Genomic DNA, 27,490 nt, shown 5'->3' with positions numbered 1-27,490 from the left:
GAGAGCACTTCTGAGTGTGCTTGTTGGGGTCTAGCAGCAATGTTGGGGTCTAGCAGCAATGCTGGGCTGCAGCAGGCAGGGGAGAAGGTAACTGGACAGCCTCTGTGGCTGACAATCAGCATAAGAAGCAGCAGGCCTGACACATCTGCCATCTGGCCACTGCTGAGTGTTGTGTAAAAAACACAAGCCATGAGGAAATTAATTTGCTAGTAGTAAATTATCTTGCATTAAATAGCAAACTGCATTCTGCAGCAGCACATACCAATGACAACATGCACCACGGCCTCCTTCACTGCCCATCAAGATACACAAAACCAACTCTTTCACATCACCTATCTCTTGGGTCTTTATTATCTCCAAGCTGCATTAACCATCTTATGTTATGCATTAACCTCTTTGTACCATGTGGTTGCACAATTCTCCTCGTCCCCTGTGCACATCCCTCAGCCTTGACCCAGGAGCTTGCTAGTCCAAAGCAGTTTTTTTTAGAAAGTTGCAGTTTTGGGCCCTCAGAAAAACTTATTCCAGTTTGGGACCCTTTTTCTGGGGAATGGGAAGGCTGGAAGAAGTGTAGCCTCATTCTGCTGCTCTGCCTTTTGCTGCCAAAGGTCTGGTGGTGCAGTGCTGGCAGCTTGGCAGAGCTGTCCTAATCCACAGGCAACTCAACTGCTGGCAGTAATTCAGGAGAAAGCAAATGGGAATCCTTAATCTGCAGATTATCTGGGGCATTAGACAGGATGATCCTGAGGCATATGAAATTCTTCAATACATTTTTTCTTTGTGGAACAATAGAGATTGCTCCTCCTACTCAACATACTGTGTTTGATAAACTCAGCTTCGTATTCCTGCAATAGTCTCTTAAAAGTTTCACTCAATCCTACGGGCTGCTTGCAGTGCAATACACAACTGCTGAGGAACAGGACTAAGCAAATTTTGGAAGAGCAGCCATAGAATTGTGTGCTGCTGAATGAAACTCTCAGGTGCTTTCAGAAAATCCCAGATGCTTTTCCAGATTTAGCCAAGGAGCCAACTATCCAGATCTAAAGACCACATTTTATTTTATTTTATTTTATTTTATTTTATTTTATTTTATTTTATTTTATTTTTAAATTTTTAAATGTTATTATATTTTAAATTTATTTTTAAATTTACTATTTTATTTCCTTTTGCATGAGTCCATTTTCCTTGCAAAAAGCAGTTAGAGGAACCAAAGGCAACGAGAAAAACAGCCCTTGCCTATAAATTAGTTTTCACTGTCTCCTTTGCTCCCCAGGGGCCATAGACTTGATTGTGGGTTAGGAAGCAACACAGCAATTTGGGATTATGCATGGATAAAACAGAGTTATCCTCATGATCTTATATGTCATCATACATTACAATCTTGTGGATATGAACTTGGACTGGGACCGTGGAGGCGAAGTTCAGCAGATCTGGCAAACCATTTACAGTGTAAAATGATCATCCTTATTGAAGAACATCAAGCTACAGACAGGGGAATTAGGGCAAATAAACCCTGGTGATTTACAGGTTACCACAGCAGTCAGTGCTGAAGGAAGCAGCAGACTGGGCTTTATCTGTCTCCCAACACACTGGGGTATCTGCTGACCAGATAGAGTATTTTTGGTGTGCTGCTACTGCTTTCCACCCAACAGACCCCTCCCTGGTGTAACTCACTGGCCAGCTAACAATGCTGTGTGCACAGCTGGGGATATTTTGGATGTCAGGGATGCACTCTGGGACAGCAGCTGCAGTCCATCTGCTGGGAAGGGCTGCCACCACACCCAGCTGCACCACTGGGCACTCCAGATGTTGCCACGTCCTGATGAGGTAGCCCCAGGCACTGCATCAGAACACAAAATTGCTGCTTTAAGTGTGAGCTCTTGCTTTGCAACTCCATCCTCTTTTAGGCTAGCAAACAGATGCAATTACCAACAGCTGTAAGGAAAGGCATCTTAAAGTGTAATTGGAAAAACAGACTTTATGTTCTCTGCAACAGAACATGTGACTGTGCATGGTAAAGCCATTCAAACGTGTCTGTTCAAATGTTTTGTTCCTTCTAACGCCAGAGAAACACGGTGGTTAAGAAAAAGTGACAATGTTGCAGATAGTTTAGACTCCTGAGGACCATATACCACCTTCTAAGTTTGTACCAGGCACCTTGTCAGGCCCTGATGTCTTCTGCCTATGGACATTTTCATTGCTGTTAAGTGGATACAGGGGCAGATGTTTTACAGATGGAGAACTTCATTTTCAGATTGTGAAACAGCTAAAGATACAGAGAATCAAGAAAGGAAGAAAGAAACTGCTTGGGCCACTGGAAACAGATGCTGCTTGGTACCAAGTTCAAAGCACTAAGGAAAGTGATGTAAGGAGCTCCCTCATGAAGTGGTGGACGAGACAGACTACTTGTTGCATCACAGGGTCACACTTTGCTTCCCTACTGCTGTTTGGGATCCATGGAACAGGACATCCAAAACCAAAATAAGCCACAAACATGATATGCTCCATAAGTTCCTTTTAAAAATCTTTTTAATGAAGAAATAATTCCATTCCAAAATATAGACACACAATTAAATAGTTTAATCACTTCAAAATATAACATGTCCCCAGTAGGTTCCAACACACACACACACAAAACAATACTTAACAGCAATACAAAAACCCCATACAATAGCAGTTCTGTTACAATACCAATGAATATTGTGACATCTTTAGTGTCTCTGTATCTGTCTCAAGTGGTGTCAAGTACAGTAGTTTTAAAAATGCGTTGCAGTTAGTAGCCTCAAGATGTAACTCTTCATACCTTTTTTTCTTCTTTTTTTTTTTTTTTTTTTGGTTCAAAGTTAAAAATGCCCTTTATTCCTCAGGACACTGTGGAGTGCTTGTTGTTCACAGCTCCGTCTGCTGAATTGAACCAATGTGATTACAGCAACCCGAGGTTGCAATATTTACAAGGTCTATCTACAGTAATTGCCAAGAACCAATAAGGATGGGAGAAGATGACGACTGAAAGTAAAGGCGGACACACTTATGATAAATTATGATGCAACAGTTTGGCTCATGCATATAAGAAAATACATATTATATCACAACAAAGGCCACACACCTTTTTATGCAGTTTAGTTAACATTACTACTTACAGACAACCCATTCTCCACCATCGCTTTGGACATTCAAGGACCCTATACATCTTCACATCCCTGTCTCCTGATTCCAAACCACTGGTTTTCCTCCAGTGACACTAAAACCACCCGGAGTTCTGACAGCTGTGGTGGGCCATTGGTAGTTAAGAAAAGGGCCATACCAGGGACCTCTTCTGTAACTGTGTTTGTTTTAATGACCGCAAACCACAGCCAAAATAATATTCAACAAACAGACAAAGACCAGCTGGGTGAAAATGCAGCCAGCTTAACAGTTGGAAAAATGCTTAAAATAGACATTTGCAGAGCTAAGTAAGAGGTGCTTCATCTCAGAGAGCCAGGGCATAAGGGACCCAGAACTCTAGCTCTAAGGGATCATCTTGTTGACACCAGCCTAAAAGAAAGGTGCTTGATTAGTCAACTTCAGTTCTTACTCTTAGTTCAGAAGCTCTTGCAATGGATTTAGTCTAGTGCATCTATTTTAAGCATGGTGATAATGAGCACGCAGACATTAAGATGATGAAAGGGATCTATTACTTTGGGTACAGTTAAACATGACATGGGTTGAATTCATCAGCCATTGCACATAGCTGTGTTCTAGCTTGTTTTCTCCCTGTTCAGGAAATGCTTGCTCGGAATCCTGAGCTGACAGCAATGTCTACAGGTTCACTGGAGTAGCTTAAAACATGGAGTGCTAGGCACTAGTGGAGGCTAACTCATTCCTGAGAGGAGGTTGGAAGAGGGGACAGTGGAGGATATGGTGCTTGCCCTAGCAGGACTGCACATACCCCAGGAGCAAAGACCAGTGATTGCAAAAACAAAAAGCTTACATGAAGATATCTGGATCCCTTACTATGCATTTGGATGTCTGAGAGCAAGCCCAGGTACGCAAGGATATACAGACAACAGATCTGCATCCACGATAAAATGACATGGAAGTGAAACATGGCAGCAGCTCTTTCATACAGATACTCATTCCCTAACACATAGTGCCCAGGGAAACAGCCACGAGCCTGGAGAATGCATGCAAACAAGTGGACTTACTGGGTCGAGCTACATAGCAACCTCACGTAAATATGGCAGCACACATCCACGTCACCAAGAAAGCAAGGACAGACAAGCCACGCTAACCTGCTTCAGATGGGTATCTCATCACTTGCTGTAGGCAAACTGTGCTGGTGTGAAATATCTGTATGAAACACCGCTGTTTTCAGGGCTGTTAGACAGTGTCACTCCAGGTCAGCCAGGTACTGGAAGCCCACCATTTTATTAGGGCAGTAAAGTTACCTCGGCAGAGAGCTGGCCCTGAGCTAACACTGCACAGCTCAGGAGGGCCTGGTGGCCAGCAGGGAACACCTCCTGGTGTCCCTGCCCAGCTGCTGCTCCAGCTGTCCCTGGCCTGGCTCTGGCTCCTCTGTAGGGCAGTGCCACAAGCCACAAAGGTGTCACCTTTGTTTTGGAGCAGAGTGCCCTGGGGAGCACCTTGGTGCTAATTTGTGTCAATACCTGCTCAGGAGTATCTGTAGGTTTGTAGTCACAGCAGAGCAAATGCTTTTTAGCCAGCAGCCTCACTGCCTAACCCTGCACAATGGCCAGGTCAGTCCCCTGTCTCCTGAAATGCCTTGATACTGCAAAAATAGTAAACCGGACGAAACTCCAATTCTGTAACTATGCCTGTCCTTTCAAAAAATCCACTGCTCTTCTTGTGCTTTTCACTGATCGCTGTTTCTCCATCCAGCTCTGAAAGAGTCTCACCACACATTTCCAAGAGGGCATGCAGAACATCTGGTGGCTGGCTAAGGCAGTACACATTCGGAAATCAAAAGAAAACAGTTGCAAGCGCACTTTAAGCCTGTACATTTAAAGCTGAAGGCCTCGAAAATAACATTATAGAAGGAGGTGGGGAGGAAGAGGAGGGGCAGAGAGATGGAAAGAGCTGGTTTGTTGAACACATGCTTACTAAAGCTAAAACATCAATGAAACAATACCATGGAGGATTATACGTAACATCAGTCAGTTCAGGGATCTTATGGCACCTGTGGTTTATAAACAGCTTTAGCAACGAGTATTTCAAAACATAGTTCACAGTTTTAAGAAGATCTGTGCTGATTTAAAAACTAGATTCTATATCATTTGAATGTCACCTTTTGTATATGATATCTATTTGGAAAAAAAATATTTACACTAACTTCTATGGCTGATTTGTTAGATTATTTTGAAAGAAACATTCCTAAGTTACACATTAGCCCTAAATTAGAGAAGTTTATTATTATTATTAATTATATTATTATTATTTTAGTACATTTTGTATAAGCCTTAATTTAAAGACTTGCAAACAAATTGCAAATATAGTCTGGTACTTTGTTTTTTGGGCTACTAGATATATACACTCAGGAGTATAATCATTCAGTGTTAAATGCATAATTGTCACTTTTTATTTCTCCCGTGGGAAAAAAAAAAATGTACAGTGTATAGTAAACTGATCTACTAAAATCTCAAAGTATTCAGAAATCAAATTTCTAACTATAAACAGTATTGTCATTGTAAACTGAACAGGTTCAATATCATGTGCAAAGGGTTCACGTGAGTTATTAACAGCCGCCGTGTGTGACAGCAGCGCGCGCGTCAGTCTGTCTGCTTCGCGGTAATGAGCCATGTTACAGAAGATGTAGCTAATACAAGTTAGCTTTAAACAAAAGTCTTGTTGTCAAAAAACACACATCTACAAACTACAACTCTTAGAACAAAAGTACTGTGCTACAGTCCTCAGAACTTAGTTATGTGATTTTTTTGTCAAGAGACGCTGCACCTCTTGGTTCCACTCTTCCGTGAAGTTCGCAGCTGAGTTTTCTTCGTCGTCTGTCCGAAAGCAGCTCTCCTCATCATCAGTTCTTACGTAGCTTTCATTGTCTGTCTGACTGCAGCTTCCCTGTTGAGAAATGTTATGGAAGGTTTTTAAAGAATGCTGGTTTAACATGCTGCACCCATGCAGGCAGAGCAAGTTAAGCCTCCCACTGCTGTTTTATTGAGAGAAAAAGGGGGCTGGCCAATTCCTGTGGTTACCCCTCCAGGAGTTAAAAAAGTCATTCTACCTAGATGAGCCACAGGTATTTGGGCTGTAAACAGAAACTTACAGGGCATGTGGGAAGTTGGAAACTTTCCTTGCCATGGGCAAGAAGACTGTTGCCTGCTCTGCTGCAGGACCTTGGGCTAACTCAGTCTGCACTGACACAGATTTGCAGTGCTCCCATTTTCCCTTCCACCTTCCTCTTCCAGGTCACTCTATAAACAGACTATTGAAAGTGCAACCATGGTTTAACCCCCTTGTGCAGTGTTCAGCCACTGGAGTTATAGTCACATACCATCATGAGCCTCCACTCACATGTAAATGTCTTGTATGTTTTACTGAGTCTAAGAAAGTCTGCAGTTACTTGAAAGGATGATTCTGGGTCCTACAGCTCATGAATAACCTAGTCCACTGATGCACCAGCTTCTGCTGGTGCTCCTCTGTATCCTGAAGCATCAGTGATAATTCCAGAAGAGGCATCAAAGTTTTAGCTGGCAATGAAAAATGCTGGATAGGTTACTGCCACTCCTTCTCAGAAACATGTCAGGATTCTACAGCCAGGTAATACTGCAAACTTCTGCTTCTGGCACATTCATTGTTAAGACACTGTTTACACATTTGACCCATCCTAAGTTAAGGAACTTATCCCTTTTTCTTTTGAACTCAGAGAGAAAATCAATTTGCATTGCATCAGATATGATAATTACAGCATAATATTCCACTCCCCACATATGAATTATTTTCTATTCATTTCAGGTATAAAGCTGGTCTAAAAGATGGGACCTGAAATGCAAATTACTCTGGCAAAAATAGTTGAATTAAATCTGGTAAATGAAGAAAGGTCTAAAAGATGGGACCTGAAATGCAAATTACTCTGGCAAAAATAGTTGAATTAAATCTGGTAAATGAAGAAAGGTCAGGTAGTTTAGTTTGCTGCTTCTCCTTTCTGAGACCATTTGATTGTATTAATCATTCAAGCAGAAACAGTTCCACCCCACTCCTTAATACCTAAGCATGCCAAATGATATGATGATCTTAATTTAGTATCTCCTTGTGTCAGATGGTTACAAAAGACAAGCATTAACATTTTGTTGATAAATGCAAAGAAAACCTGCACTGCAAGTCTAATGAGAGTTTCATTAAAAATTTCTGAGGTACATCTTAAATGGTATCTTTTAAAAATCAGACATGCACCTGTACTTCTTCAGTCTGCAAACTAATTTGATAATCTTACCAAAGGAATGTTTTGCTCTTCACAATTCAGACAAAAAAATGCAAATCAAAGGCATGGAAAAGGTCAGTTCTCAGCTGTCTGAGACTGACTTTTACAGCATGAGCTTCAGAGTTATGTAAATAATAGAATCATTTAAACTGGAAAAGATCTTTCAGTTCAGTCATTAGCCTAGCACTGCCAAGTGCCACCACTAAACCCTGTCCCCAAGTGCCACATCCACATGCCTTTCAAATATCTCCAGGGATGGTGACTCAAGCACTTCCTTTGGTGGCCTGTTCCAATGCTTGGCAACTCTTCTGGTGACAAATTTTTTCCTAATATACAAAAATACAGGAATATCTCATATTTCATGATGGTACCATTATAAACCACTAAGAGTGGCTTGTGAAACATGGGATGCATTAAGATGCATTGACAGTAACATTAAGTGTTTGGGATTGTTTCATATTTTCTGGATAAATTACTTCTCTTTGGTGGACTGTGGGAAGGGTTATTCTAAATTCTCTCTAGGCTTCTCTCTGATCCACAGCCAGCATTGGGATAGAGATTACAAGAAGTAATGAGTACTAAAAAACCTCAGAACTTTACATTAATTGTAAGGTTTTGGAAGTGCCAAAATTAATTTAAAGTTAAGACTTGCATGATTTGCTATGATATAAAACTGCTTCTTGACCTCTTCTGTTACTTAATCCACAGGTTCTTTTCTGTTACTTGCCATTCACTGATTTTTCAAAAAACATCGCTGTCACTTGTGTAATTTTAGAAATGAATTCACAAATTTAAGCTCCTTCTTCCCTGTTAACTTGGTCACAGTTTTTTACAGTGTTTTTTACGCCTACACGCTAAGAAGAGGAGGACTTAGGGAGAAAAATAAACCAAAAAGAAAAGAAAACCAAAATATAGCTGAGTGAAAACAGCAGACATTTTTGAAAATTACTGTGCTGTTATCCTCCTGTTATTTTCAAATTGAATGGTCCAGATAATGCTGGCTTTTATGTATTTGTTCAAGAAAAAAGCAAAAAAGGCTGGACTAGACTGACCACACTCTCCCTTGGCCAATGGCTTTTATCACCTGACATCTAGTGATATGCCTGATCTCTGCTGGGAAACATGAAAACAAAGGTTTGAAAAAAATGGCAAGAGATGAGAAAAATATGGAAGTGTTACTCAACACAAATTCTGTCCTCGAAAAACAGTCAAGGTGAATAAACAGTATTTTTTAATAATGCATTCATATAAAAACTTTGAGAGGATTTGGGGTTTTTGCATTTAAAAGAAAATCCATCCATTTCAATACAGACCATTTAGTCACTTTTGCAGTGGGAAATGTCACCCACAGACACCCAAAGCCTCAGACCCCACAACAGTTCATGTTATAAGGTTTTGAGAGAGAGGGTTGGAGTGGGAATGGAATTAAATCTTTAACTGAAATTATTACGCTTTTGTCAAGATAGGGAAAAATCACAGTTAAAATCTGAGAACAAACCCTGCAATAAAGCCCCCTTCTTGTACTCCCTCTCAGTGGGTGCCTTAGGTCAGATTTCTATTAGCTTTTCACACCTTCTATCCTGTTATAGTAATGCATATAAATGAAATAGGCATGACCAACTCAAATGTGGGCCAGCACTAAAAAAGCACAGCTTTAGAAAAATCTAGGAAATTGTAGGTCTTGTGGGGACATGTCCACTGCACAAGTCAACAGCAACTAACTGAAAATGACAACTTCTCAACCAGTTTCTGACATGCAGGCTTTCTGCTCCCACTGGCTACTTTTGGCAAAAAAACAAATGCTATCAAGGGGATAAAGGTAAAATAACATCAAAGTTGCAGTTTCACCTGATGTCATGATCTGCCTAGTACCTCCTGATAACAAGCTCAAATTCACTCTGTTTCTTTACTAAAAATAAATCAAGTATATTTAACATAAAAAGTAAATTGAAAACATGATTAAATTATGTTTTATATATTACTGGAATCCATTGTCCTCTTGGGAATTTGTTATACTAGATGCTATTTAAAATCAATTGGAAAATTGTACATAGTACTTTTAAAGATGCAAATACAAACAGATTGCAAAAAATCATCAATCAAATAACATCAACTTCAGATGAATGAGAAAATGAACAAAACTCTGTGGCTGGCCATCAGCAGCAATAGCACTCATAAGGAGCTACAATAAACTGATCTCATTTTCCCCATGTTTGGTTAGCTTGTTTTTTTACTTTAATAAGCACAAATATAATATTGGTGTGATGATAAGAAGGTCTGTTGGCTTTCTACTCCCTATGGCCATCTAGGGCTATATCAACTGTATTTGTATCATTATTGACTGATATTGATACTGATATTAACTGATATTGAGCTTAGAAATAGAACTCTTCATGCAGCTTCTAAGTTTCAAGCAAAAATCCAATGAAAACTGCAGAAGCATTTTAGATACTATGACTGGTATAAACTATTTTGAAGTTATTTTTCCAGTGCTGTGAAATGTAAGTACCAAATAAAATACACAAAGTATGACAGATTTCCATATTCACAACAGAGTGAATCTTGAGGAGATTCACTTACCACATGAAGATGTATTTATCATAATATACCATAATACACTTTGTTCTTGTGGATATAGGTGAAGTGCCAAGTCTACCAGTTTGGGATGCTAATTTCTGTAGGGCTGGGCTTTTAAAGCTCCTGGGAATGTTACAGACTTTGGTACTGGCTAAAGGTCTCCCCTGGGAGCTAAAAAGAATTTTACTATGAAAATCTTCCTTTTTGATAAGCTTTGAAAAATCAACCAGGAGATGAGATAGTATCTCAGTCTCAGATATCTGCTAATTTGAGACAGGATACAAATTTGCAAGAAAGCCATGCTTTTAGGGCAGCATGTTTCCCAAGAAAAAAGGAAACCTTAAATAGAACTGCCTGAGTTTTGTGATTCTAATTTAAAATTGAATTTATTATTGCAAATTGTAATTATATTCAATTATATATAAAATTTCACAATATACATAGTTACACACACATATTGTTGTTGAAAGATGTAATTTCCTTTTCACATGACCTGATCTAACAATGAAAACTGCACCAAAAGAGAGTAAGAATTAATTTTTCTGCCTATCAATGTTTAGGAAACTCTACATGGCTCATGTTTTTAACAAGACTACTGAGAAAAATGAATGTAACCTGAGGAGCAACGTTACAAGAATTTTTATGAGCAGTTATTTGGTGTTTATAGTACTCTGGGTACGGCAGTTTATTTGCTTTTCACATCCAGTTATTCTGCTTCAGCTGCAAGAGACACTGAGACAGATGCTTTGGAAATACCCACCAGCAGCTGCTTTCACAAGGTACAATTTTAACAGTCAAATTTTACTGTCACCAGAGCACACAGACCCCTTGAATCAGGGTCAAGTTTTACCATCAAAACTGCCATATAAATAAGGAGGTCTAGCATAAACATAATCTAACAATATGAGTTCCTGTTAAAGCTGGCACAGGCTAGTTCACTGGTTTTGCTCATCTGAGCATGACTCTGCTCCCAAGCTCCAGTGTCCACTCCATTGTTGACCTCTGCTTGCTTTCAGTTCTGGCTTTGGGGAAGAAGTTCAGCCTGCAGACCAGAATCAGATCCTGTTCTGATTTCTCCTCCCTTTCCATCCCCATTAGCCCATGCTCAGTGTCTCAGCAGGATGGACAGCACTGTCTCACTGCCATTCACAGCAGGACACTGCACTGTCCTAGAAAGTCAGAAATTCTGAGTCTACGGCTTCAGATGAGGCAAGAAGAAATGTATGATCTCCCATTCCTGGACAAATGTTCAGAGTAACAGGCCACTCCATAAAAATAGATGTTGGCCATCTTCCTGAGAAGAAACACAATTTCTGACCTTGGCAATAATCTCAGTGCTGCACTGGGGGGTTGGCATGTGTAAGGAGCATGACCTGAATATGGGACAGCAGGGAATTTACAGATCCTGCCATACTTCTGAACTGCCAGCATCTTGGATTGGGGCATTTTAAACTTCCACAACACATCTGAGGACACCTCTGTGGTTAAGCAGCTGGTGGATTGCTTTCTTTAATGTTTGCATAAGTATTGTTCCACACACTAGAGCAGATGTTCTGATCTCGTCAGAAATGACTTATTTCAGCTACCCTAGGAAGACTAAAGCATTGAAAGGAATTAAACTCAGGTCTCCTGAAAGGTAATCTGATTCCTTATCTTATGGATAAGGTTTCTTTGTACTGGTTAATGTATTTGCTATCATCCCCAGTGATGAAACCCACATTCTCACTCTTATGGTCAACAAAGGAAAAATATAAAAAGGGTGGTGGCTTAACAGGAATCCTTGGGATCAGGACTACAGATCCATAAATTAGAACTGATTCAGAGAGATTCCAAGGCATCCCAACACAGGTTAAAAGGAGAAAGAAAAAGTCACATATATTCAGGTGCCACTAATGCACTGCAACTGAAACGTATAATTATAAGGATTAATTTCAAACTTTCTTCTAAATTATAATAATACTTACTTGAGAGGAGAGAGAAGAATATTGCACTCAACTTTGCAAACTGACCTGTAGATAACAAAGGACAGAAAACAGGAAGATGACAAATTAAGCCCGTGAGCAGCCAGGCAGTGTATTATTCTGAAAAAAGCCATGCACAAGCCTAGAAATAAAGGGAGCAATTAGGGACCCAGAAAATAAACACAGGGAAAACTGTCTTACACAACATATCAGCAGAAGACTGTACCAAGAACAAAAGTGGAAAGAGATGTGGGAAGATACACGCTGTTAGCATTTATACTTGTGCATTAAATGTGTTTGGGTTTTTTTCTGATATAGATACTTGTTATTTACAACATGCTTCAAAAAAAAAAAAAAAAAAAAAAAAAGGAAAGAAGCCTAAGAAGCCTCCTCTAAGGTTTCATGTCCCTGGTTTCCCCATGTATCATGGTTTTTTTCCTACTAATTTAGAGTTTAGCACAAAAGTCTTTCTTGAAGACAAGGTGACACCAAATAACAAGAGTGGGTTTGGGCCAACCATCTTTCCTGCTACACCACATCTACATGTTTCTCTAAATGTGCTGATTTTATACAAAGTGAGACATTTAATAACATTAAAATGGTTACCAGATTGTTACTCAGGTGACCATTCTGCAACCTTAGTAGGAGTTCCTCCTTGCAGATTTTTTTAGCTGACAACTGCATTACAGCAGCTACAGCTTCTGGCTTTTTTGGGCAATCCAGATGAATGCAGTGTATATGTGAGTACAAACAGTAAAACAGCTTGCAATAAATTCCAATGGCTTAATGGAAATGAGAACAGTTGACCTGGCCTCTGTTCAACAGGATACCCTAAACAGAAATTTTCCAATTTTCCTTTGTTTTTCTAAGTAGAAAGCTGTGGTTTTTTTAGAATATTCAGTGACATTAGTAGAAAAGGGGATAGAAGAGCCAAATACCACAAATAAACACCAAATTGCAGAGAACAACCAATGCAAAAGCACATGTTTTGGGATCAATATATGACACTCTCCAACCAGCTCCCAATCATCTTGGGAGTCCCTATTAACTTAATACCTTTTCTTGTTTCCTTTAAACCCATTCCCTAATTTAAATGGCATCACCCACACTGGGAAGGACTTCTCATACATTGCCATTACATGATTTGGGGCTGTGGTATCAACTAAAAATAGATTCTACTTACATGTCACTACTGTCAAATCACTGCCTGATAGGAGCTGACAATCTCACACACAGTAAAGTAAACCATGAAACTTCTTTTGAAAAAATGCTGTTAAGCAGAACTTGTCTAAAATGAGGACTTTCTATTCCCTCAGTGAATATATTTTGGACAAAAAAAAAAAATTTCCTTTTTTTTTGGCTAGGGGACTGTGTGTCTGTGTGTGTGCTGGGTTTTTTGTCTGTTTTTGCTCCCCTGGTGGAAACAAATAATGTAAAACAATGGGGAATAAACTTCACTCGTGTAGTCTTGGCTCACCTAAACTCAGGAGTTTTATTCTGATGTTAAAAGGGAGATCTGTTCCCCTTCTCCTGGGAATGTTGGTGGAAAACAGCAGAAGAACAATTTTGACCAAAGCAAGAGTATCACCAAGGGCCATCAAGTGACTCTGTAACTTATCTTGCCCTTATGTGCAGTGCACATATATACTGAATTTTATGCATGTACAAAATCCTGCTGTAACTTGTGAAACTCAAGTAACTGTTGCCATATATTGTACTTCCATAATGTAATCAAAATACAGTCAAACTGGTCTGTTCTTTCTGAAGATAATGGAATTCTTACCAGCAAGAGTAACATTTATTATTTGATGCCTGACAGCTGTGACTATTTAGGCACTCCATCTCTAAACTGACAACTACTTTTCATTACATCAGCAGTAGCTGTTCATCCTGTTCAGAAGTTTAAAGGCTTTGATTTTTGACATTTCCTATCCTGGATAAAAAGTTATGACAATTCTCCCTATGTTGCTTGCTATTGCCTTAGTAAATGATCTATAACATGCCTAAAACCTTATAAATGATCTATAACAATCCTGTCCCTTTTGTCATGTCCTTTAAGACCCCTGCAGTGAAATGACTTTTGGCAAGCTAACATGGGCATACATAGCAGGTCTACATCAACAGCAACAAAACAATGTTCACATCAACCTCAAAGTTATCTCAGATTTTGGTAAGATCCAGTGAACTTCTACCACACTAACATATCCTAGCAGATTTACAGAAAAGACCAAAAGAGCAGCCAATCTTCATTACCACACAAGCCTGTCAGACAGATTGTCTCCAAAGTGACCAGTACTGAACACTAGAAGAAAATTACTGGAAAAAAGGCTAGATTTTATTAGCTCCTAGAAATCAGCAGTTTAAAGAATTTCTGCCCATAAATTGATTTTGAACCTCATTTGGAGACATGTAGTCTCTCAGAACATGTCTAGTTTGGCTTTTTTAGTCCATTTAATATGTTCTTTAGAGTTGAGGTCCAAATTTGAGCCCATCACCATGGGGAAACAAAGTAATTTTTGTTTGCTTCAGCTCTGCTCCCAAATAACTGAACTAAGTTTTCCTTCCTATTGACACTACTTCCAACTTTGTAAGAAGTAATGTATTTTAAATTCAGATATTCCAAGTCAGAATAACTGAAAACAATAATCTGCAACACTAGATAGAGGTGGAGACCATGATGCAGCTATGGGCATCTACAGAATTCCAGCTCCCCCTGGTATATTTGCTTTACTCAGACTCTTAAACAAATGCCCTTTGAGAGCTTCCTCAGGGAGGTGTTTAATAACAAATCCCCAGGCTTCTCTGCACCAGATGCTTGTTGAATACTTGGTTCTGGGACACAATTAGTTCAGACCCTTTTCTGTACCTCCAGATTCTGACAGTAACACACAGATAATACTTGAGCTTCAGTTCACACTGGAGAAAACCTTATGAATGTTTTTTGCTATTGGTGAAAAAAATATATGAAAACAGGAGGACATCTTGGCACCATCAACCAGCACCTATGGTAGTGGGGAATGAGATCTAAGTGACTTGGTAGGCATGGGCAGAGAAGAAACTCAGAGGCAGTTCTGTCCCACCTGGTTCCCTGACACCCTTATGGACTACTGCTGTATGCCTCAGGCAGTGTGGTCTCCTTGGATATGCACAAAATCTGGATGCATAGAAGGGTGCCTGTGGCAGCAGTTTTTGGATTGTGGCTGCTCTGGTAACCCAGAAGAGATCACATGCAGAGCCCAGAGCTGGTTAGATGGCACTGGGCACCTGAGGACCATCATCCTTTCTCACTTAAGGAGAAACATGTGCAGTTGGTGTCCTTCTCCCACCTGGTAAGCCTCATCCTGCAGCTTCTGCTTCAGGTACTCCTCCATCTTCAGTTCATTCTCCAGCTGGCGGACAGAGTCGTTCTCATAATTTTCATCATCTGCTCTCACATAAGGGTCTCCATCTTCTGTAACCCTAAAGACAATTATTAATAAATAGCCTCCTGAGATGAATGATATTCAGAGTCAACAAAACTTTCCTTTATTGTCATCTAGGAGGACTGTGGGATACTTTTAGTCTAACCACATGCTCCACTGGTTAATATTTTACTGGCAGTGGAAAACACTTTTGTTATTTCCCTCTCTCGTGAAGTGTACCAAGGGGCATATTCTGCTGAAGGAATTCCCCTAAGGAAATGAGTAACAAAAGTTCTCAGTAACTTCATACAAAGAGGCTGAACTAAAAATAACTAGAAAGATGCCTATTGTCTCTGAAAGGAAGGATCAGGTTGTAAAAATCAATCTGTTTGCTCATCAATTGAGAAGGTCAATGAAAAGCATTCCGTCTTTTCCATTTACACATTTCTCCTTTTCCAGCGAGCCCCAACAGGTCCCTCAGCCTGGACAGTGAATAGGACTGCAGGGCATGTTTGGGGAAACAGCTGTCCCACAGTCTCCATGCTGCCTGAGTGTTCCAGGCTGGATGTGACACTCCTGAGGGAGTCCCAAGTTGCAGGCTTTATTGTTTACAGAGGCCAGTACTACATAGCCACGAAGCAGCCCTCACTTGCATTCATGCTCTTTTTTTTTTTAATTATTTTTTTAACCCAAATAACGGAGAGGTAGAGGAAATGGAGGAGAAGGGCTGGGGAAGGGTGTCAGGCAGGTACGCACATGTCGCTGCGGATGGAGCCGGTGGCCGCGGCGCTGTGGATGTATCCCGGCTTGCGGGCGTGGATCTGCGCCAGGAAAGCCTTCTCCGACGTGGGGGAGGGAACCAGGTCATCAAAGTGAGCCCGCCCAAACTCGGAATCCACGTTGCTCTCTGTCTCGCTGCCCACTTCTGCAAAGTAAAATGTCCCATTTAAATTTCACTAAAGTGCATTTGCCTATTTCTTTAAGCATTTCTTTGCCTTTCCAAAAGAGAATGACACCTCCTCACAGTGGATGAATCCATATTACTCTATTTGTATTGGCAAAGCTTATGGTTTTCTTATTGTGGTGGGGCCAAATACTGAAGCCTTTGCTTATCTCAGTTATTAGGTAGAATATTTTAAGGGTAATAATATAGACTGTGTTTTACAACAGGTCCTGTATGGTCTATGCTAAATCTACTTTCTAAAGAGTGAAATCCCACTCCATGTGGAATCACAGACAAACCTAAAGTTTTCACTGTATCCAGCTGCATCACTACATCCATGGCTTTGAGAACTCCTGAGTTCCAGAACTTTTTTAAAGTTCCAGACTTTTAAAAAATAAAAGCATAAAAAGCTTTGAAGATATGTATCTTCCTACCTCCCACCTTTTTTCACATAAACATGAAATGTCACTATTCCCTCTCGTTAGCCTCACTCACCAGAATTTAGTTCTTTTACCAAAGAAGACATGGTGTTGGTGATTGAATCTGCTGCCACCAGCAAATCATTTCTCAAGTTTCTTCTTGCACCTGAAGCAAGAGATGGACAAAGCACAGTGTTCCCATTATTCACACGACATATGTTTTACTGCTGAAAGCAGTTCTGACCCCGCTGAAAGCTGTCACTGTGATAATTCAGGGTATCAAAGTCCTTACGAGAGGCACGTGCAGGAGAGTTCTCTGCAGAATGGCCTCATTTACTTATGCTGTATGCAAAAGCAGAAGCCTGCCCTCATGCTTCATTTAATCACAATGCCAGATATGTGGAGATTATTCATTGCCATCAAGCTTGCATTTGTGTGGTGACACCAGCAGACCAGGCCTGGAAGATTAAATCCAGCGTGAACTCATTTACAGTGCCTGTGGGGGAGGAGGGAAGAAATGAAGTGTTTTCTCTAAGTTCCCACAGCTCTGCTTAATGACACCATTATTGCCAGGTATTTGCCAGATAATTATGGCAAATGTTGAAGAAACACACATGACCTCATCCCTCATCAAGGCTATATGGATTTCTCTTCCCTGCTCCATCTCAGCCTCTCCTGTAACTCAAGGACTTTCTTGTATATTCTATAATTTATTGTCTCTCTCTCTCCCCCCAACCCCTCTTGTTTTTTTTAATAAAGGGATGACTACTGCCTCTTTAAACAGCCCCAGGCTGCTTTTAAACTCTTTCTAATAATGCATCTGAGAAGTGTTTCCCTGCTGAACCTGGCAATATTCCCTTAACCATCAATCATGAGAGATTCTTGTGAGCTGCATGGAATACTCCTTCCTTAGGAGGGGTCTGTGGGTAATGTGTGCTTAACTCCCTCAAATCCCAAACACAGATACTATTGTTGAATAGCTGAATAATCAATATATACCACAGAATCTCTAGCCTCCCAAATGGAATTATTTACAGGCTACTGTGGATTTTTTTAAACTCACTGAAGGCAACCAATACATGTAAAAAAGTTTCACAAATCCTAAAGAGGTTTATTTTTTTTAATGTATCCATTAGCAAATAGTTGCTGAATGCAAATTATAGTGTCAAACTCTCTCTTACACACACAGACAACCACTCCCTCTCTAAAGTCTTCCCAAATTTGTGCCTCTGAACTACAGCAAATGCTGTGAAAGAGAAAAAGAAACAATGAAAACGTTCTTTAACCATGGCTTGTCTGCATTATGCATACACAGGCAGATCTCTGTTGGTGCAGCACAGAATGGAGCCATAAAATCTCAGCCCAACCCCCTCACAAAATCATATGTCAAGATGTGACAGAAAGCTGGCTTCAAGTTCTTTGGGTTTGACCTTCCCATCTAGAGCTTACAGTAAATAATGACACAAACCTAGGTATCTATCAAATGCAGCAGTTTTAAAATGTGATCACATAACTTCGTATATTGCTTTTGATCTTGAACAGAACACATTTTTACACTTAAAATGCATTTGCCTGAGGCAGGCTTAGCATTGTTTATGGATATGTTATTGTGGCCACTCCATTATTTATCTTATTCTTAACTCTTGAAGAAGCTGTCCCATAACAGCATAGGAGCTTGGGCTCCATAATTTTCCCTGTCTCACTTTTTTTCATAGAAGAAAAAAAGGACCTCTTATTGCCTGTTTTTCTTTTGACACAGAAAATAATTTTTAGCAGCAACCCAGTATGGTGAGATGAGGAATTATACCTATGTTCAATACTTGAATTGACCAGCACTTCAGGAGAAAATTCTTGATTGCATTACAGATTCAACCTTGTCCAAAAATACACACAAAGACACAAAGAAAATCAGGAGAAGGGTGCATGAGAGGGCTGAACTGGGTTCCTGGGAAGAAGCATGCCTTCACTGTAGCAGAGGAACTTCTGAGTTTACATTTAAACTTATGTTTAATTTGTGATAGGGAAAGAGGGGAAAAACTTATTTAGATCATAGAATTGCAAATATGTAAATATTTTAGAGCGAGCAGATTAAAAATAAGGAATCTTTCTTCATTTAGATAACATAGACTACTCATTTTTTGTGGCATAATAATTTAATTTGTGGCCTCAGAAATTCAAAACAGTTTAGAATTTATTCTTACTTGAAAAAAGAGTGGGAAAGTGATGACAATTTTCTGGAAATGCAAAGAAAGGGTTCACCTAGACTTTCAGACTTGATTCCTGTCTATTCTAACTGAACTCTTCTCAGGCCCAAAGGAAAGAGACAAGTGACAGACACAAACTGCATCAAGGAATGTTCCAATGAGATAGAAGGACAAGAAATTTACACAGTAAGAATGGGGAAATGCTGCAGTAGAAAAAAAGAGGGACAGGAGTCATTCAGAACTCAGCTGATAAAGGCCCTGAATGGTCTGATCTCACTTTGAAGCCCTCCTTGGGGCAGAAGGACACAGTGACTTACAAAAGCCCTTTCCACCTGAATCAATTCCATGATTGCATCATTCACTTCCAGCAAAGTCTTTATTTAAAACCAAACACACTGACAATGGCTGCTGAGGTCAATAGCAATTTTTCTGGTTAACAGAGCAGTGATAACTGTTTTCACCCTCTTGCATCAAAATTCCTTCTTACCCCAAACTCCATTAATTGGCATCATTGTCCAGTTTCTGCTTACCTGCTTGCTTTGATGGCTGACAAAATCGATTTCCAATGGCAAAATGCAGTTGTCACAGATGTTTTTTGTTTTGTTTCGTTTCATTGCACACAACTCAGAAGCTAAGTACATTTAGTCAGTAACCACAAGAAATAATGATTCCTCAGTCTCCAGGTGCCTCAGACAAGCTATTGATGGGACTTACTTTGTGCAAAGGCTTCCTGCACATCTCCTCCCACGCCGGTCAGGGAGTCCTGCGGCGCGTGGGTCGGGGTGGAGCAGGCAGAGGCAGACCTGATGGGCATGGGAATGGGCCTGCTGATGGTGTGGCTGGGTGAGGAGCGTGGGGAGCCTGCCCCCTGCGTCTGCAAAACAACCAAGGGGTCAAGCAGGGCCTTTGCAAGAGCCTGCCTGCTCTCCTGGTCACCCCTCCCTCGGCTTAAAGGCACGAGCTCTTTGCAGAGCAGTTGGGTAGTGTTAATTTGACTAGAAGAAATAAGTCAGTTGTTAGCTGGCGGCAAGGCTTCTGTGTAGAGAAACAGTAAGTAGGAAAATATGAGTCAAGACTTCCTTTAAGCATGGGAAAATGTCAGGCAGCTAAATTAAAAAAAAATCCTGGTTAATAAAGACCACGCTACAGACCTCTCTGCCCTCTCCCCTCTCACTCCCCCAGTTCACATGCATGTTTGCTGAACTGTAACCCATTCTGGCTGTGAGAAGGGGAAGGCTGCTGGCACCAGTGTGGCTTTCAGCCTGGGCAAGGGACTGGAGCAGCCCCTTTCAGCACAGCCCTGCCCTCTGCCTCTCTGCAGGACAAGTTAATGATATGTGCAACCTCTCACTCACATAAAGTGTGACACTCGCAGTAAATAACACAAATTTCTGCTTTTTATTTGGAACTGGAGAACTATTTAATCCACTATGAAATTATCTGCTCCACGGGACATACACAGGCACTCCCAAAATACTGTGGGGATAGGGCAGTATAAATTCCTGCCATGGGTTCAGCTGCTGGAAGTGAAAATGTTTTAACACCAGCCATATAAATGTCATGCTGTTAGCACCTCACAGTTAGGATCACTTAGCTGAAATTCAAGCAGACTTTACAAAATTGCAATTTTTGCTAATGCAGCTAGGTGAGTGAGTGAAGAGACATAGCACTCTTCTCATCCACTGTTTCAAAGTCCTGGAAATGAGTATCCATGAAGTAAAAAAACTAATGCTGGAGCCCACACCAAACTCCACATGGCTTATGAAACCCAGTGCTTTTAAAGGGGAATTGCAACACAAGCTCCTGGTTGTTTTCAGTCAAAAGTGGTGGTGTTTCCCTTATCTTGGCTTTATTTTAAAAATACAGGAGGATTTCTTAACTCTTCCCATGGCATTTATTTTGACTCTGCTGTTGGTTGCCACTGCAAATCTGATTAGATTTGGCAGATATGTTCTATAACAGACAAGAGCAGGCCATTGCAGGATGAATACAGCATTGCCCTTAAGATTTTTATGAATTCCTGGCCTGGACCATAAATAATGTATCAGAATACTAAGCTATTTTTTCTTTTATCCTATCACCCCTTGCTAAGAAACATTATCACCTAAAAGCCATCAAGGGCAAATTAGGTTTATGAGAAATAAGCACATTACTGATGGAAGAATGGAGGATTTAATACTTGTAATTTCTTTAATGATTGGTCTTGGAACATTTAAATGATGGATGAAAGGCAAATCAAATATATAAAGGCCAGATGCTCTCCTGTTTCTAGAATCATCTCTACCAGTTGCAGCAGAAATGGAGATATTTAGTCCTCCAGAGGAAGGGCCCAGAGCAACTTGGAGATGCTCCAAGGTCCCTGTTAGTCATAACCCCTGCACATCAGGCAGGGCATCCAGGGCATCCATTTCTTCTTTCATGCCCCAGCTGAGCACATTTCATCCTCACTGAAACATATTTGCAAAAGAATTTTTGGTTCTCAGCTCTCTGAAAGACAAATGCACTTTTTCACTTGCCTTTTTCCTTAGCTCCCCTTTGTGTTTGATCTCTGCTCTGGGAACACCAACAACAGTGGTAATTTTCAGGGAAAGATGAGGAAAAAAATGGAAAAAATCTGCTTCCCATCAGGTCATATTGAGGAATGAACTTCAGAATAGGCATCCTCTTTACTAAAAATAACAGATGCCAACCAGTACTTCCAGGCTGGAATTTTCCCTTAAGAAATGTGAAAGCTGCTGCACACGCAGTGCTAACCCTCTGTCTGCTCTGCAGCTATGACTGAGATCTTGTGTCTGTGGGAAAGACAGGAGGAGGAGGCATTCAGGAAAGAACTCCTGACTTTTTACACTATTTGGGCAGTATCAGACAGAACTGATAAACAGCAAGTTGAAATATTAGGAGGATATTAGGGAATGCCTGATTTCAGAGAGGTGAAAACTTAATATATTTTACTCATCTAGATCCACCACAGCCCAGGTTTGTGGGAATGAAGTGGCATTAGGATTGGATTCCTGCTTAGTGGTTATCAGGAGAATTGTGGTTTTCAAAGGCTGGACCTAATGGCCTGAAATCTGCTATGACAGCCAGTCTTAACTTTGTTGTGAGGTCAGCAGGGAAGACAAGCATTGAATTGCTCCCAAACCTTGACAACTCCATCAGCTAAGGATTAAAGCATGCTGAAAGAGGAGCCCCACAGCCACTGTGGGTACTTGGATGGCTTCAGCTTTTGTGTTGTACCTGGCTGCAGCTATCAGTGTTCTCATGCCTCCCAGGAAAAATTTTCAGGTATTTTATTTAATTCACCATCCCTAGTCAAATTGCTACAGCTCTAAAGTTAACTCTTAGTAGACAGGAAAATTTTCCCTTTATCAAGTGTCATGCTTGCCTAGCATAAAATGCTTGAAATGAAAACTGGCTTTTCAGGAGTTTTAGCCCATTGCTCCCTCTGCTGGGACTGATCTGGGATGACAGATGGGGAAATCACACAGCCTCATAAAACGACAGGGATGTGAAGAACCCATTATCCTTTCTCAAAGAAGGGCAATGGAGAAATAGATAATTCATAAACATTAGATGAATTGCCAGGCTGCTCATTCCAATTGAATTCCTCCAGAAATTAATTTAATCCTGTTTCTCTCAACAGATCATGAAATGGCATAGCATAATGGGGATCATTAAATGGAAATGGGGACAGTAATACTTTAGCATCATCACCTGGTATTCAGTGGAGCTATTACTCTTGGAAAAAAAAAATCTCATAAAAATACCTTGTAGCAGCTTGAAAATGTGTTTTCACTTACACTGTCCAGTGAACATTTCACATGATAAGGTAACTTCTGTCCAACTGAAAGCTTCTCTTTTGTGAACAGATCTTCAGAATCAAAAAAAGACAGCCCTTACACGGAGGTGGTATTTGGTCAGATATTTTTTTTTTTTTGGTGTGTGCAACAAATTGATGCTCTACAAAAATTAGTCAAATGCTGGTTTTATGAAGGTAAGCATTACCCACAAACTCTGAATGCTGTACCACTGACAGAACACATCAGACTTGGGACTGCACTCCTGCTGATGAAAGCAGGAGGAAGTGTGTTTTGTTAAAATGAAATGCTTTTATTGAACTCATAAATCAGACTGCTATCTGAAAAGTGCCTCTTTCTTATTTAAGCCTAATATATTTCCAAGATCCATTACAATACTGAAAAGCTCCAAAACAAATCAATCTTCTAAAATTTACTATTATTAATGCAATTGTACTATTAAAAAAATCCAAATTTACTATTTAAATCTTCTAAAATTTACTATTATTAATGCAAATACTTCCTCTTTTTGATCTAGGCTGCAGAAAATATTTATTTCCCTCATGGGGAAAGACTCATGGGACTGTTAGCATCAGTGCCAACTTCTAAAGATGTGCACACTATGCCCTGACTTTTTCTGGATAAAATGGGCTTTCAAATTCCTTGCCCTTGTCTAATTTAAGCTCAGTTTTGTTTTTCTTGAAAGTACAAAATTTCTCATTATGTTTTTAAAATGCTATCTATTTAATTCATGTTCTAGGTTGGTTTCACTGCATTTGAGATGTGTAATTCAGGGAAGTGAGAAAAAGATTCCTTGTAGCCATGACTCACTTTCTAGAGTGCTAAGATGTTTCATGGTGAAAATTGCTCCAAGACACAAATGTGGGAAAGAACTGCAAAACTTTAATTTTGTCAAAAGAACACACACACACTTCTCAAGCAAAGGAAGTAACACAAATCACAGGAACACAATCAAATTTAGGAATTAGTAAGGCCTCCAAAGAGAGGGTAACTTGCTACCTGTTTCAATTCTTCTTCCTAAAGAGAAAGAGGATCAGGACATAAGATGAGCCAGGATGTAAGTGAAGAACAAAAAACAAAGCCAAATTTGGAGCACAGGGTTAAAGATACAATCAAGATAGCTGAAGATATGAGACCAGGTTAAGGTCCCACCTCTGCACACTTTGATACACCAGAACAGTGCACAGTGTGCAGAAAGCTGCTGTCATTTCCTACCCCAAATTTTTTTTGCCCAGGCAGTGACTAGCAGCAGGTAGCTTTCACTGCTAGTTGTGGCACTGCAGCATTAAATGGGCAGAGCAAAAAGTATCCTGCCTACTTCCAGCTCCCAGAAATCTGCTGGCTCTTCAGTGGGCTCTGCTGCTGAGGTGCCACCAATGCTGAGGTGCACTGTGGCTGCAGTAGCCTTGTGTCTGAGGAGGGGCAGGTGACATAAGGTGTCAAACTCATCCTTTGATGCAAATGGACCTAAATGGATGCGTGTTGCATCCAAATGGAGGTATGTTGCTAAATGGATTTCAGTGAAACTCCATCTGCTCTTATCTGAGCCACACTTGACCCAAGTTGCACTGAATTTCCATGAACTCATTTGATCTGCCACAGGCAACAACCAAACAGACTCCTATGCTGCTCAGGGCACTTTCTTCCAGTGTGAATTTGTGGCATCACCTGTCCTGAAGCACATCAGGTAAAACAGGGCTCAAATAAGAACACATCTTCCATCTTACCCTAGTCTCTTTAAAAATGCACATGGCTTTTTGATATCTTCGTTTTTTAACTGAGATACTTTGTTGAGACATGTTTCATCTATTTAACAACAGCCTGCTTCTGTATCCGTGAAAATGAAACAAGTGTTGTAGGGACAGCATCTCTGAGGTGACATGGGTAGATGCGGTTGTCAATGACTCATTTGACAGCAACTGAATAAGTTAAAGAAACTTTAACTTAAGGGCAAAGTTAAAGGAACTAGCCTAGCGATTCTATACTCTCAGCTGCAGTGAATAACAGTGTACAGTGCTGAAGTTTTTTTCTTACAGCTAATAGTTAACTTGTTTTACATGTGGTTTTCTTTTTCTTACTCCTCTTAGCAGCAGGTAACTATGATGATGCAGTGCTGCTACAGGAACATCGTCATCTGAAACCCCAGAATTAAAAACCAAGGCAAAAAATAAAAAAAAAGGGAGGGAAACACAGCCAAATTTTGTGGGTAGAAACAGGTCCTGCAGAATTCAGAGGTTACATATCCTCCCTCTCCTCTCTCACTTGACTTGTGTTTTTTTTGGCAGTAGCAGGTGGAGCTCCTTACCTTCAGCAGTTTCATGAGTCCTTCTAGCTGAACCATGAGCTCCCTGCGGCTTTCCTGGAGAGCAGACATCCTCTGCTCCAGCTCATCCTTCCGCTGCCTGAGGAACAAGCACACCTCATCAGAGCTTACCCCTCACAGCAGCAGCAGCTTTTAGCTGCATCCTTTTCCCAGCCCTAGTATGGGACACGTGCCTGCAGACCACAGGAAAGCAAACACACTGTGTGAATTCAGCACAGGGCTTAGAAATGTGGCTGTGTGAGTGTTGGGAGTTCCCTCTCACTGGGAATCCTTGTGGGACTGAATAGTGATTAGGGGAAAGACAGGCACTGACACAGACCTTTCTTCAAAGAACAAATGAGGTTCAAACAAGTTTGTGTTATATTCCCTTGTGGAAATGCCTGGCATTTTTAGCTTTGGAACTCTCTAGCCAATAACCTCACTAGCTGTCAGGAAAAATTAAAGCCATGCCCTGAAGGACAGGAAATTACAGCAGGGGCACTGAACACAGTAAGATATGAGAGAAACTAAGAGTTCAGAAATTCAGACAAAAGCCTACAGTGATCTGCTTTGCTTTCTATTTTGGTTTTTATTTATTTATTTATTTTTTCTTCTTTTTCTGAAAGCAAAAAAAAGACTATCCTATAAGGACACAACTGCTTGAAATCAGCTCTTTGCACTCAGAGTCCAGTGCTGGTTGCATGACAGTGCAAATACTGAGCCACTCCAAGTGTGACAGTCTCTCTGTGCCCCATAAATCTGAACAGCTTTGATTCTGCACAGCTGCCCTGCACAGGATGGGGGAACAGCACTTGCACATGTTAAATCACTAAACTGTGGGAGGTGAGCAGTTTCTTAAACTCTACTGCATTGCAAATAACATACAAACAGTATGCTGTTAGATTTGTACTACAATACATGACAATTTAATCCTAAATGGAAAAGCACTGGAACCAACAAGACATAAGTACAATAAGACATTTCCTGTATTTAGGACAATATGAAACCCTTATTTTGAGCCTTCACTGTAAGTGAGCAACTACAGATATAGTCAACATTGATTTCTACAGGATTGCTCACGTGTGCTCTCTCTCACCTCTATAATAGGATCATATACAGTGCCAGGTTGCATTTACTCTTCTGAAGGATTAATCTATTTTCCTGCTACAAAATGCCTGTGTTGGCTTTTCCAGACAGGTAATGGTTGGAAATGCTATGAACTGTACAAAGGCAGCAGAGTTTAAGAAGCTGCTCACAAAAATAAGGTCCATGTAATTCAAAGTGGTAGGTCCTAATACAGAGCTTTGCTTGGCTTTAGATTCATCCCACAGGCAGAGAGGATCTTAGCAGACTACTCTTCTGAGGCTTTTCTCCAAAGCAAATTCTTGGAAGTAAAGGGTTTTCCAACCTGTCTCTAAGACAGTACTGGTAATGTGAAGGAATGCTCTCTTCAGGACCTCATTTCAGTGAGTGCCACACTACAGCAGCTTGTGAAAGATGTGGGGACAGGTACCCACAACACGATTTATAGATTTCAGCATTTCTTAATACAATGTGAACTAAAATTGCTTTACAACCCTAAGTTCTTCAAGCCTGAAAAATCAACAGGGTAACAGACATAAATACCCTGAGTCCTGCTGTTTTACACACAGGAACAGCCTCATGCCATCTTAAGTGTCTAGGAATTCAAGGTGGTGTCAAAATCCCCCAGTAAATCCAAACCAAACTTTTGCCTTTCAAATGCTGAACACTTCAGAAGGAATGCAAAGCAGATCAGATCCACAGATTAAAAGTTATTTTCTGATTCTCACACTATATATTAGATAGGGAAGGCACAGTCGAGGAATTCAGCATCACTGCCCTAAGGACTCTGCATATCAAGAAATTAAAATAAGGGTATTTATGCTATAATATGTATATCAAAATTGAAAAGATGGAAAAGTTAAGTAGTCAGCTTACTAACACTGTGAAATCACTCCCCTTTTTTTTTTAATATAATGAATTTCATTAGTCTGCTACATAGAAAGCTGATTTTCTAAACCTGCTGAAAATAGACTTTGAGTTTGATGGACAAGAGCTACATTATTTGTATATTTTAGAGTGTTCACGTTTTCATGACAGTCAGTCTTATATGCCTCACACAATGTCACTTGCCTGTAGATCTCTAGAAATAATTACACATTAAAGCCACTCACAGAAATGAAGAAGCTAATTTGTATTTAGATTGGAAAGCCAAAGTAATGATTTGTGAAGCAGAAAAATATTTTTGTGTGGAAAACTCTGTAACAAAACTACTGAGTATTTGCAAAGAAAAAAAATTAGCACAATTTCTTACAGTAATTTCCTTTGGATATGCATCAGACCACTAAAATATTAGTTGTGTGAGGAGCAGCTAAGTGGCAAAAAATGTTCTTTAGCGAGGGGGCAAAGCAATCT

At 40.2% G+C, this 27,490-nt stretch overlaps 1 protein-coding gene across 35 annotated transcripts in view; it reads right to left on the bottom strand.

Annotated features, from left to right (window-relative positions):
* Positions 1–2,511: 2,511 nt before the first annotated feature.
* DTNA (dystrobrevin alpha) overlaps positions 2,512–27,490 on the bottom strand; it is a 219,254-nt gene continuing 194,275 nt past the window's right edge. For 19 of the 35 annotated variants that reach the window (XM_079299396.1, XM_079299402.1, XM_079299414.1 and 16 more), the window contains 7 exons: positions 25,058–25,154; positions 23,752–23,769; positions 19,649–19,808; positions 16,807–16,896; positions 16,125–16,293; positions 15,294–15,426; positions 2,512–6,069 (listed from right to left, as the gene is read on the bottom strand). In XM_079299396.1, the coding sequence (XP_079155522.1) occupies positions 5,914–6,069; positions 15,294–15,426; positions 16,125–16,293; positions 16,807–16,896; positions 19,649–19,808; positions 23,752–23,769; positions 25,058–25,154 (823 nt within the window). In that variant the 3' untranslated portion in view covers positions 2,512–5,913. Of the gene's footprint in view, positions 6,070–11,970; positions 12,016–15,293; positions 15,427–16,124; positions 16,294–16,806; positions 16,897–19,648; positions 19,809–23,751; positions 23,770–25,057; positions 25,155–27,490 lie in introns of all 35 variants that reach the window. The other 16 variants (XM_079299409.1, XM_079299411.1, XM_079299383.1 and 13 more) reach the window with 3 other exon arrangements.

This window comes from Erithacus rubecula, assembly GCF_903797595.1.
Source record: "Erithacus rubecula genome assembly, chromosome: 3".
Taxonomy (NCBI): Eukaryota; Metazoa; Chordata; class Aves; order Passeriformes; family Muscicapidae; genus Erithacus; species Erithacus rubecula.
The sequence above is the reverse complement of the archived record's forward strand: the minus strand, read 5'-3'. Positions and strand labels throughout refer to the sequence as shown.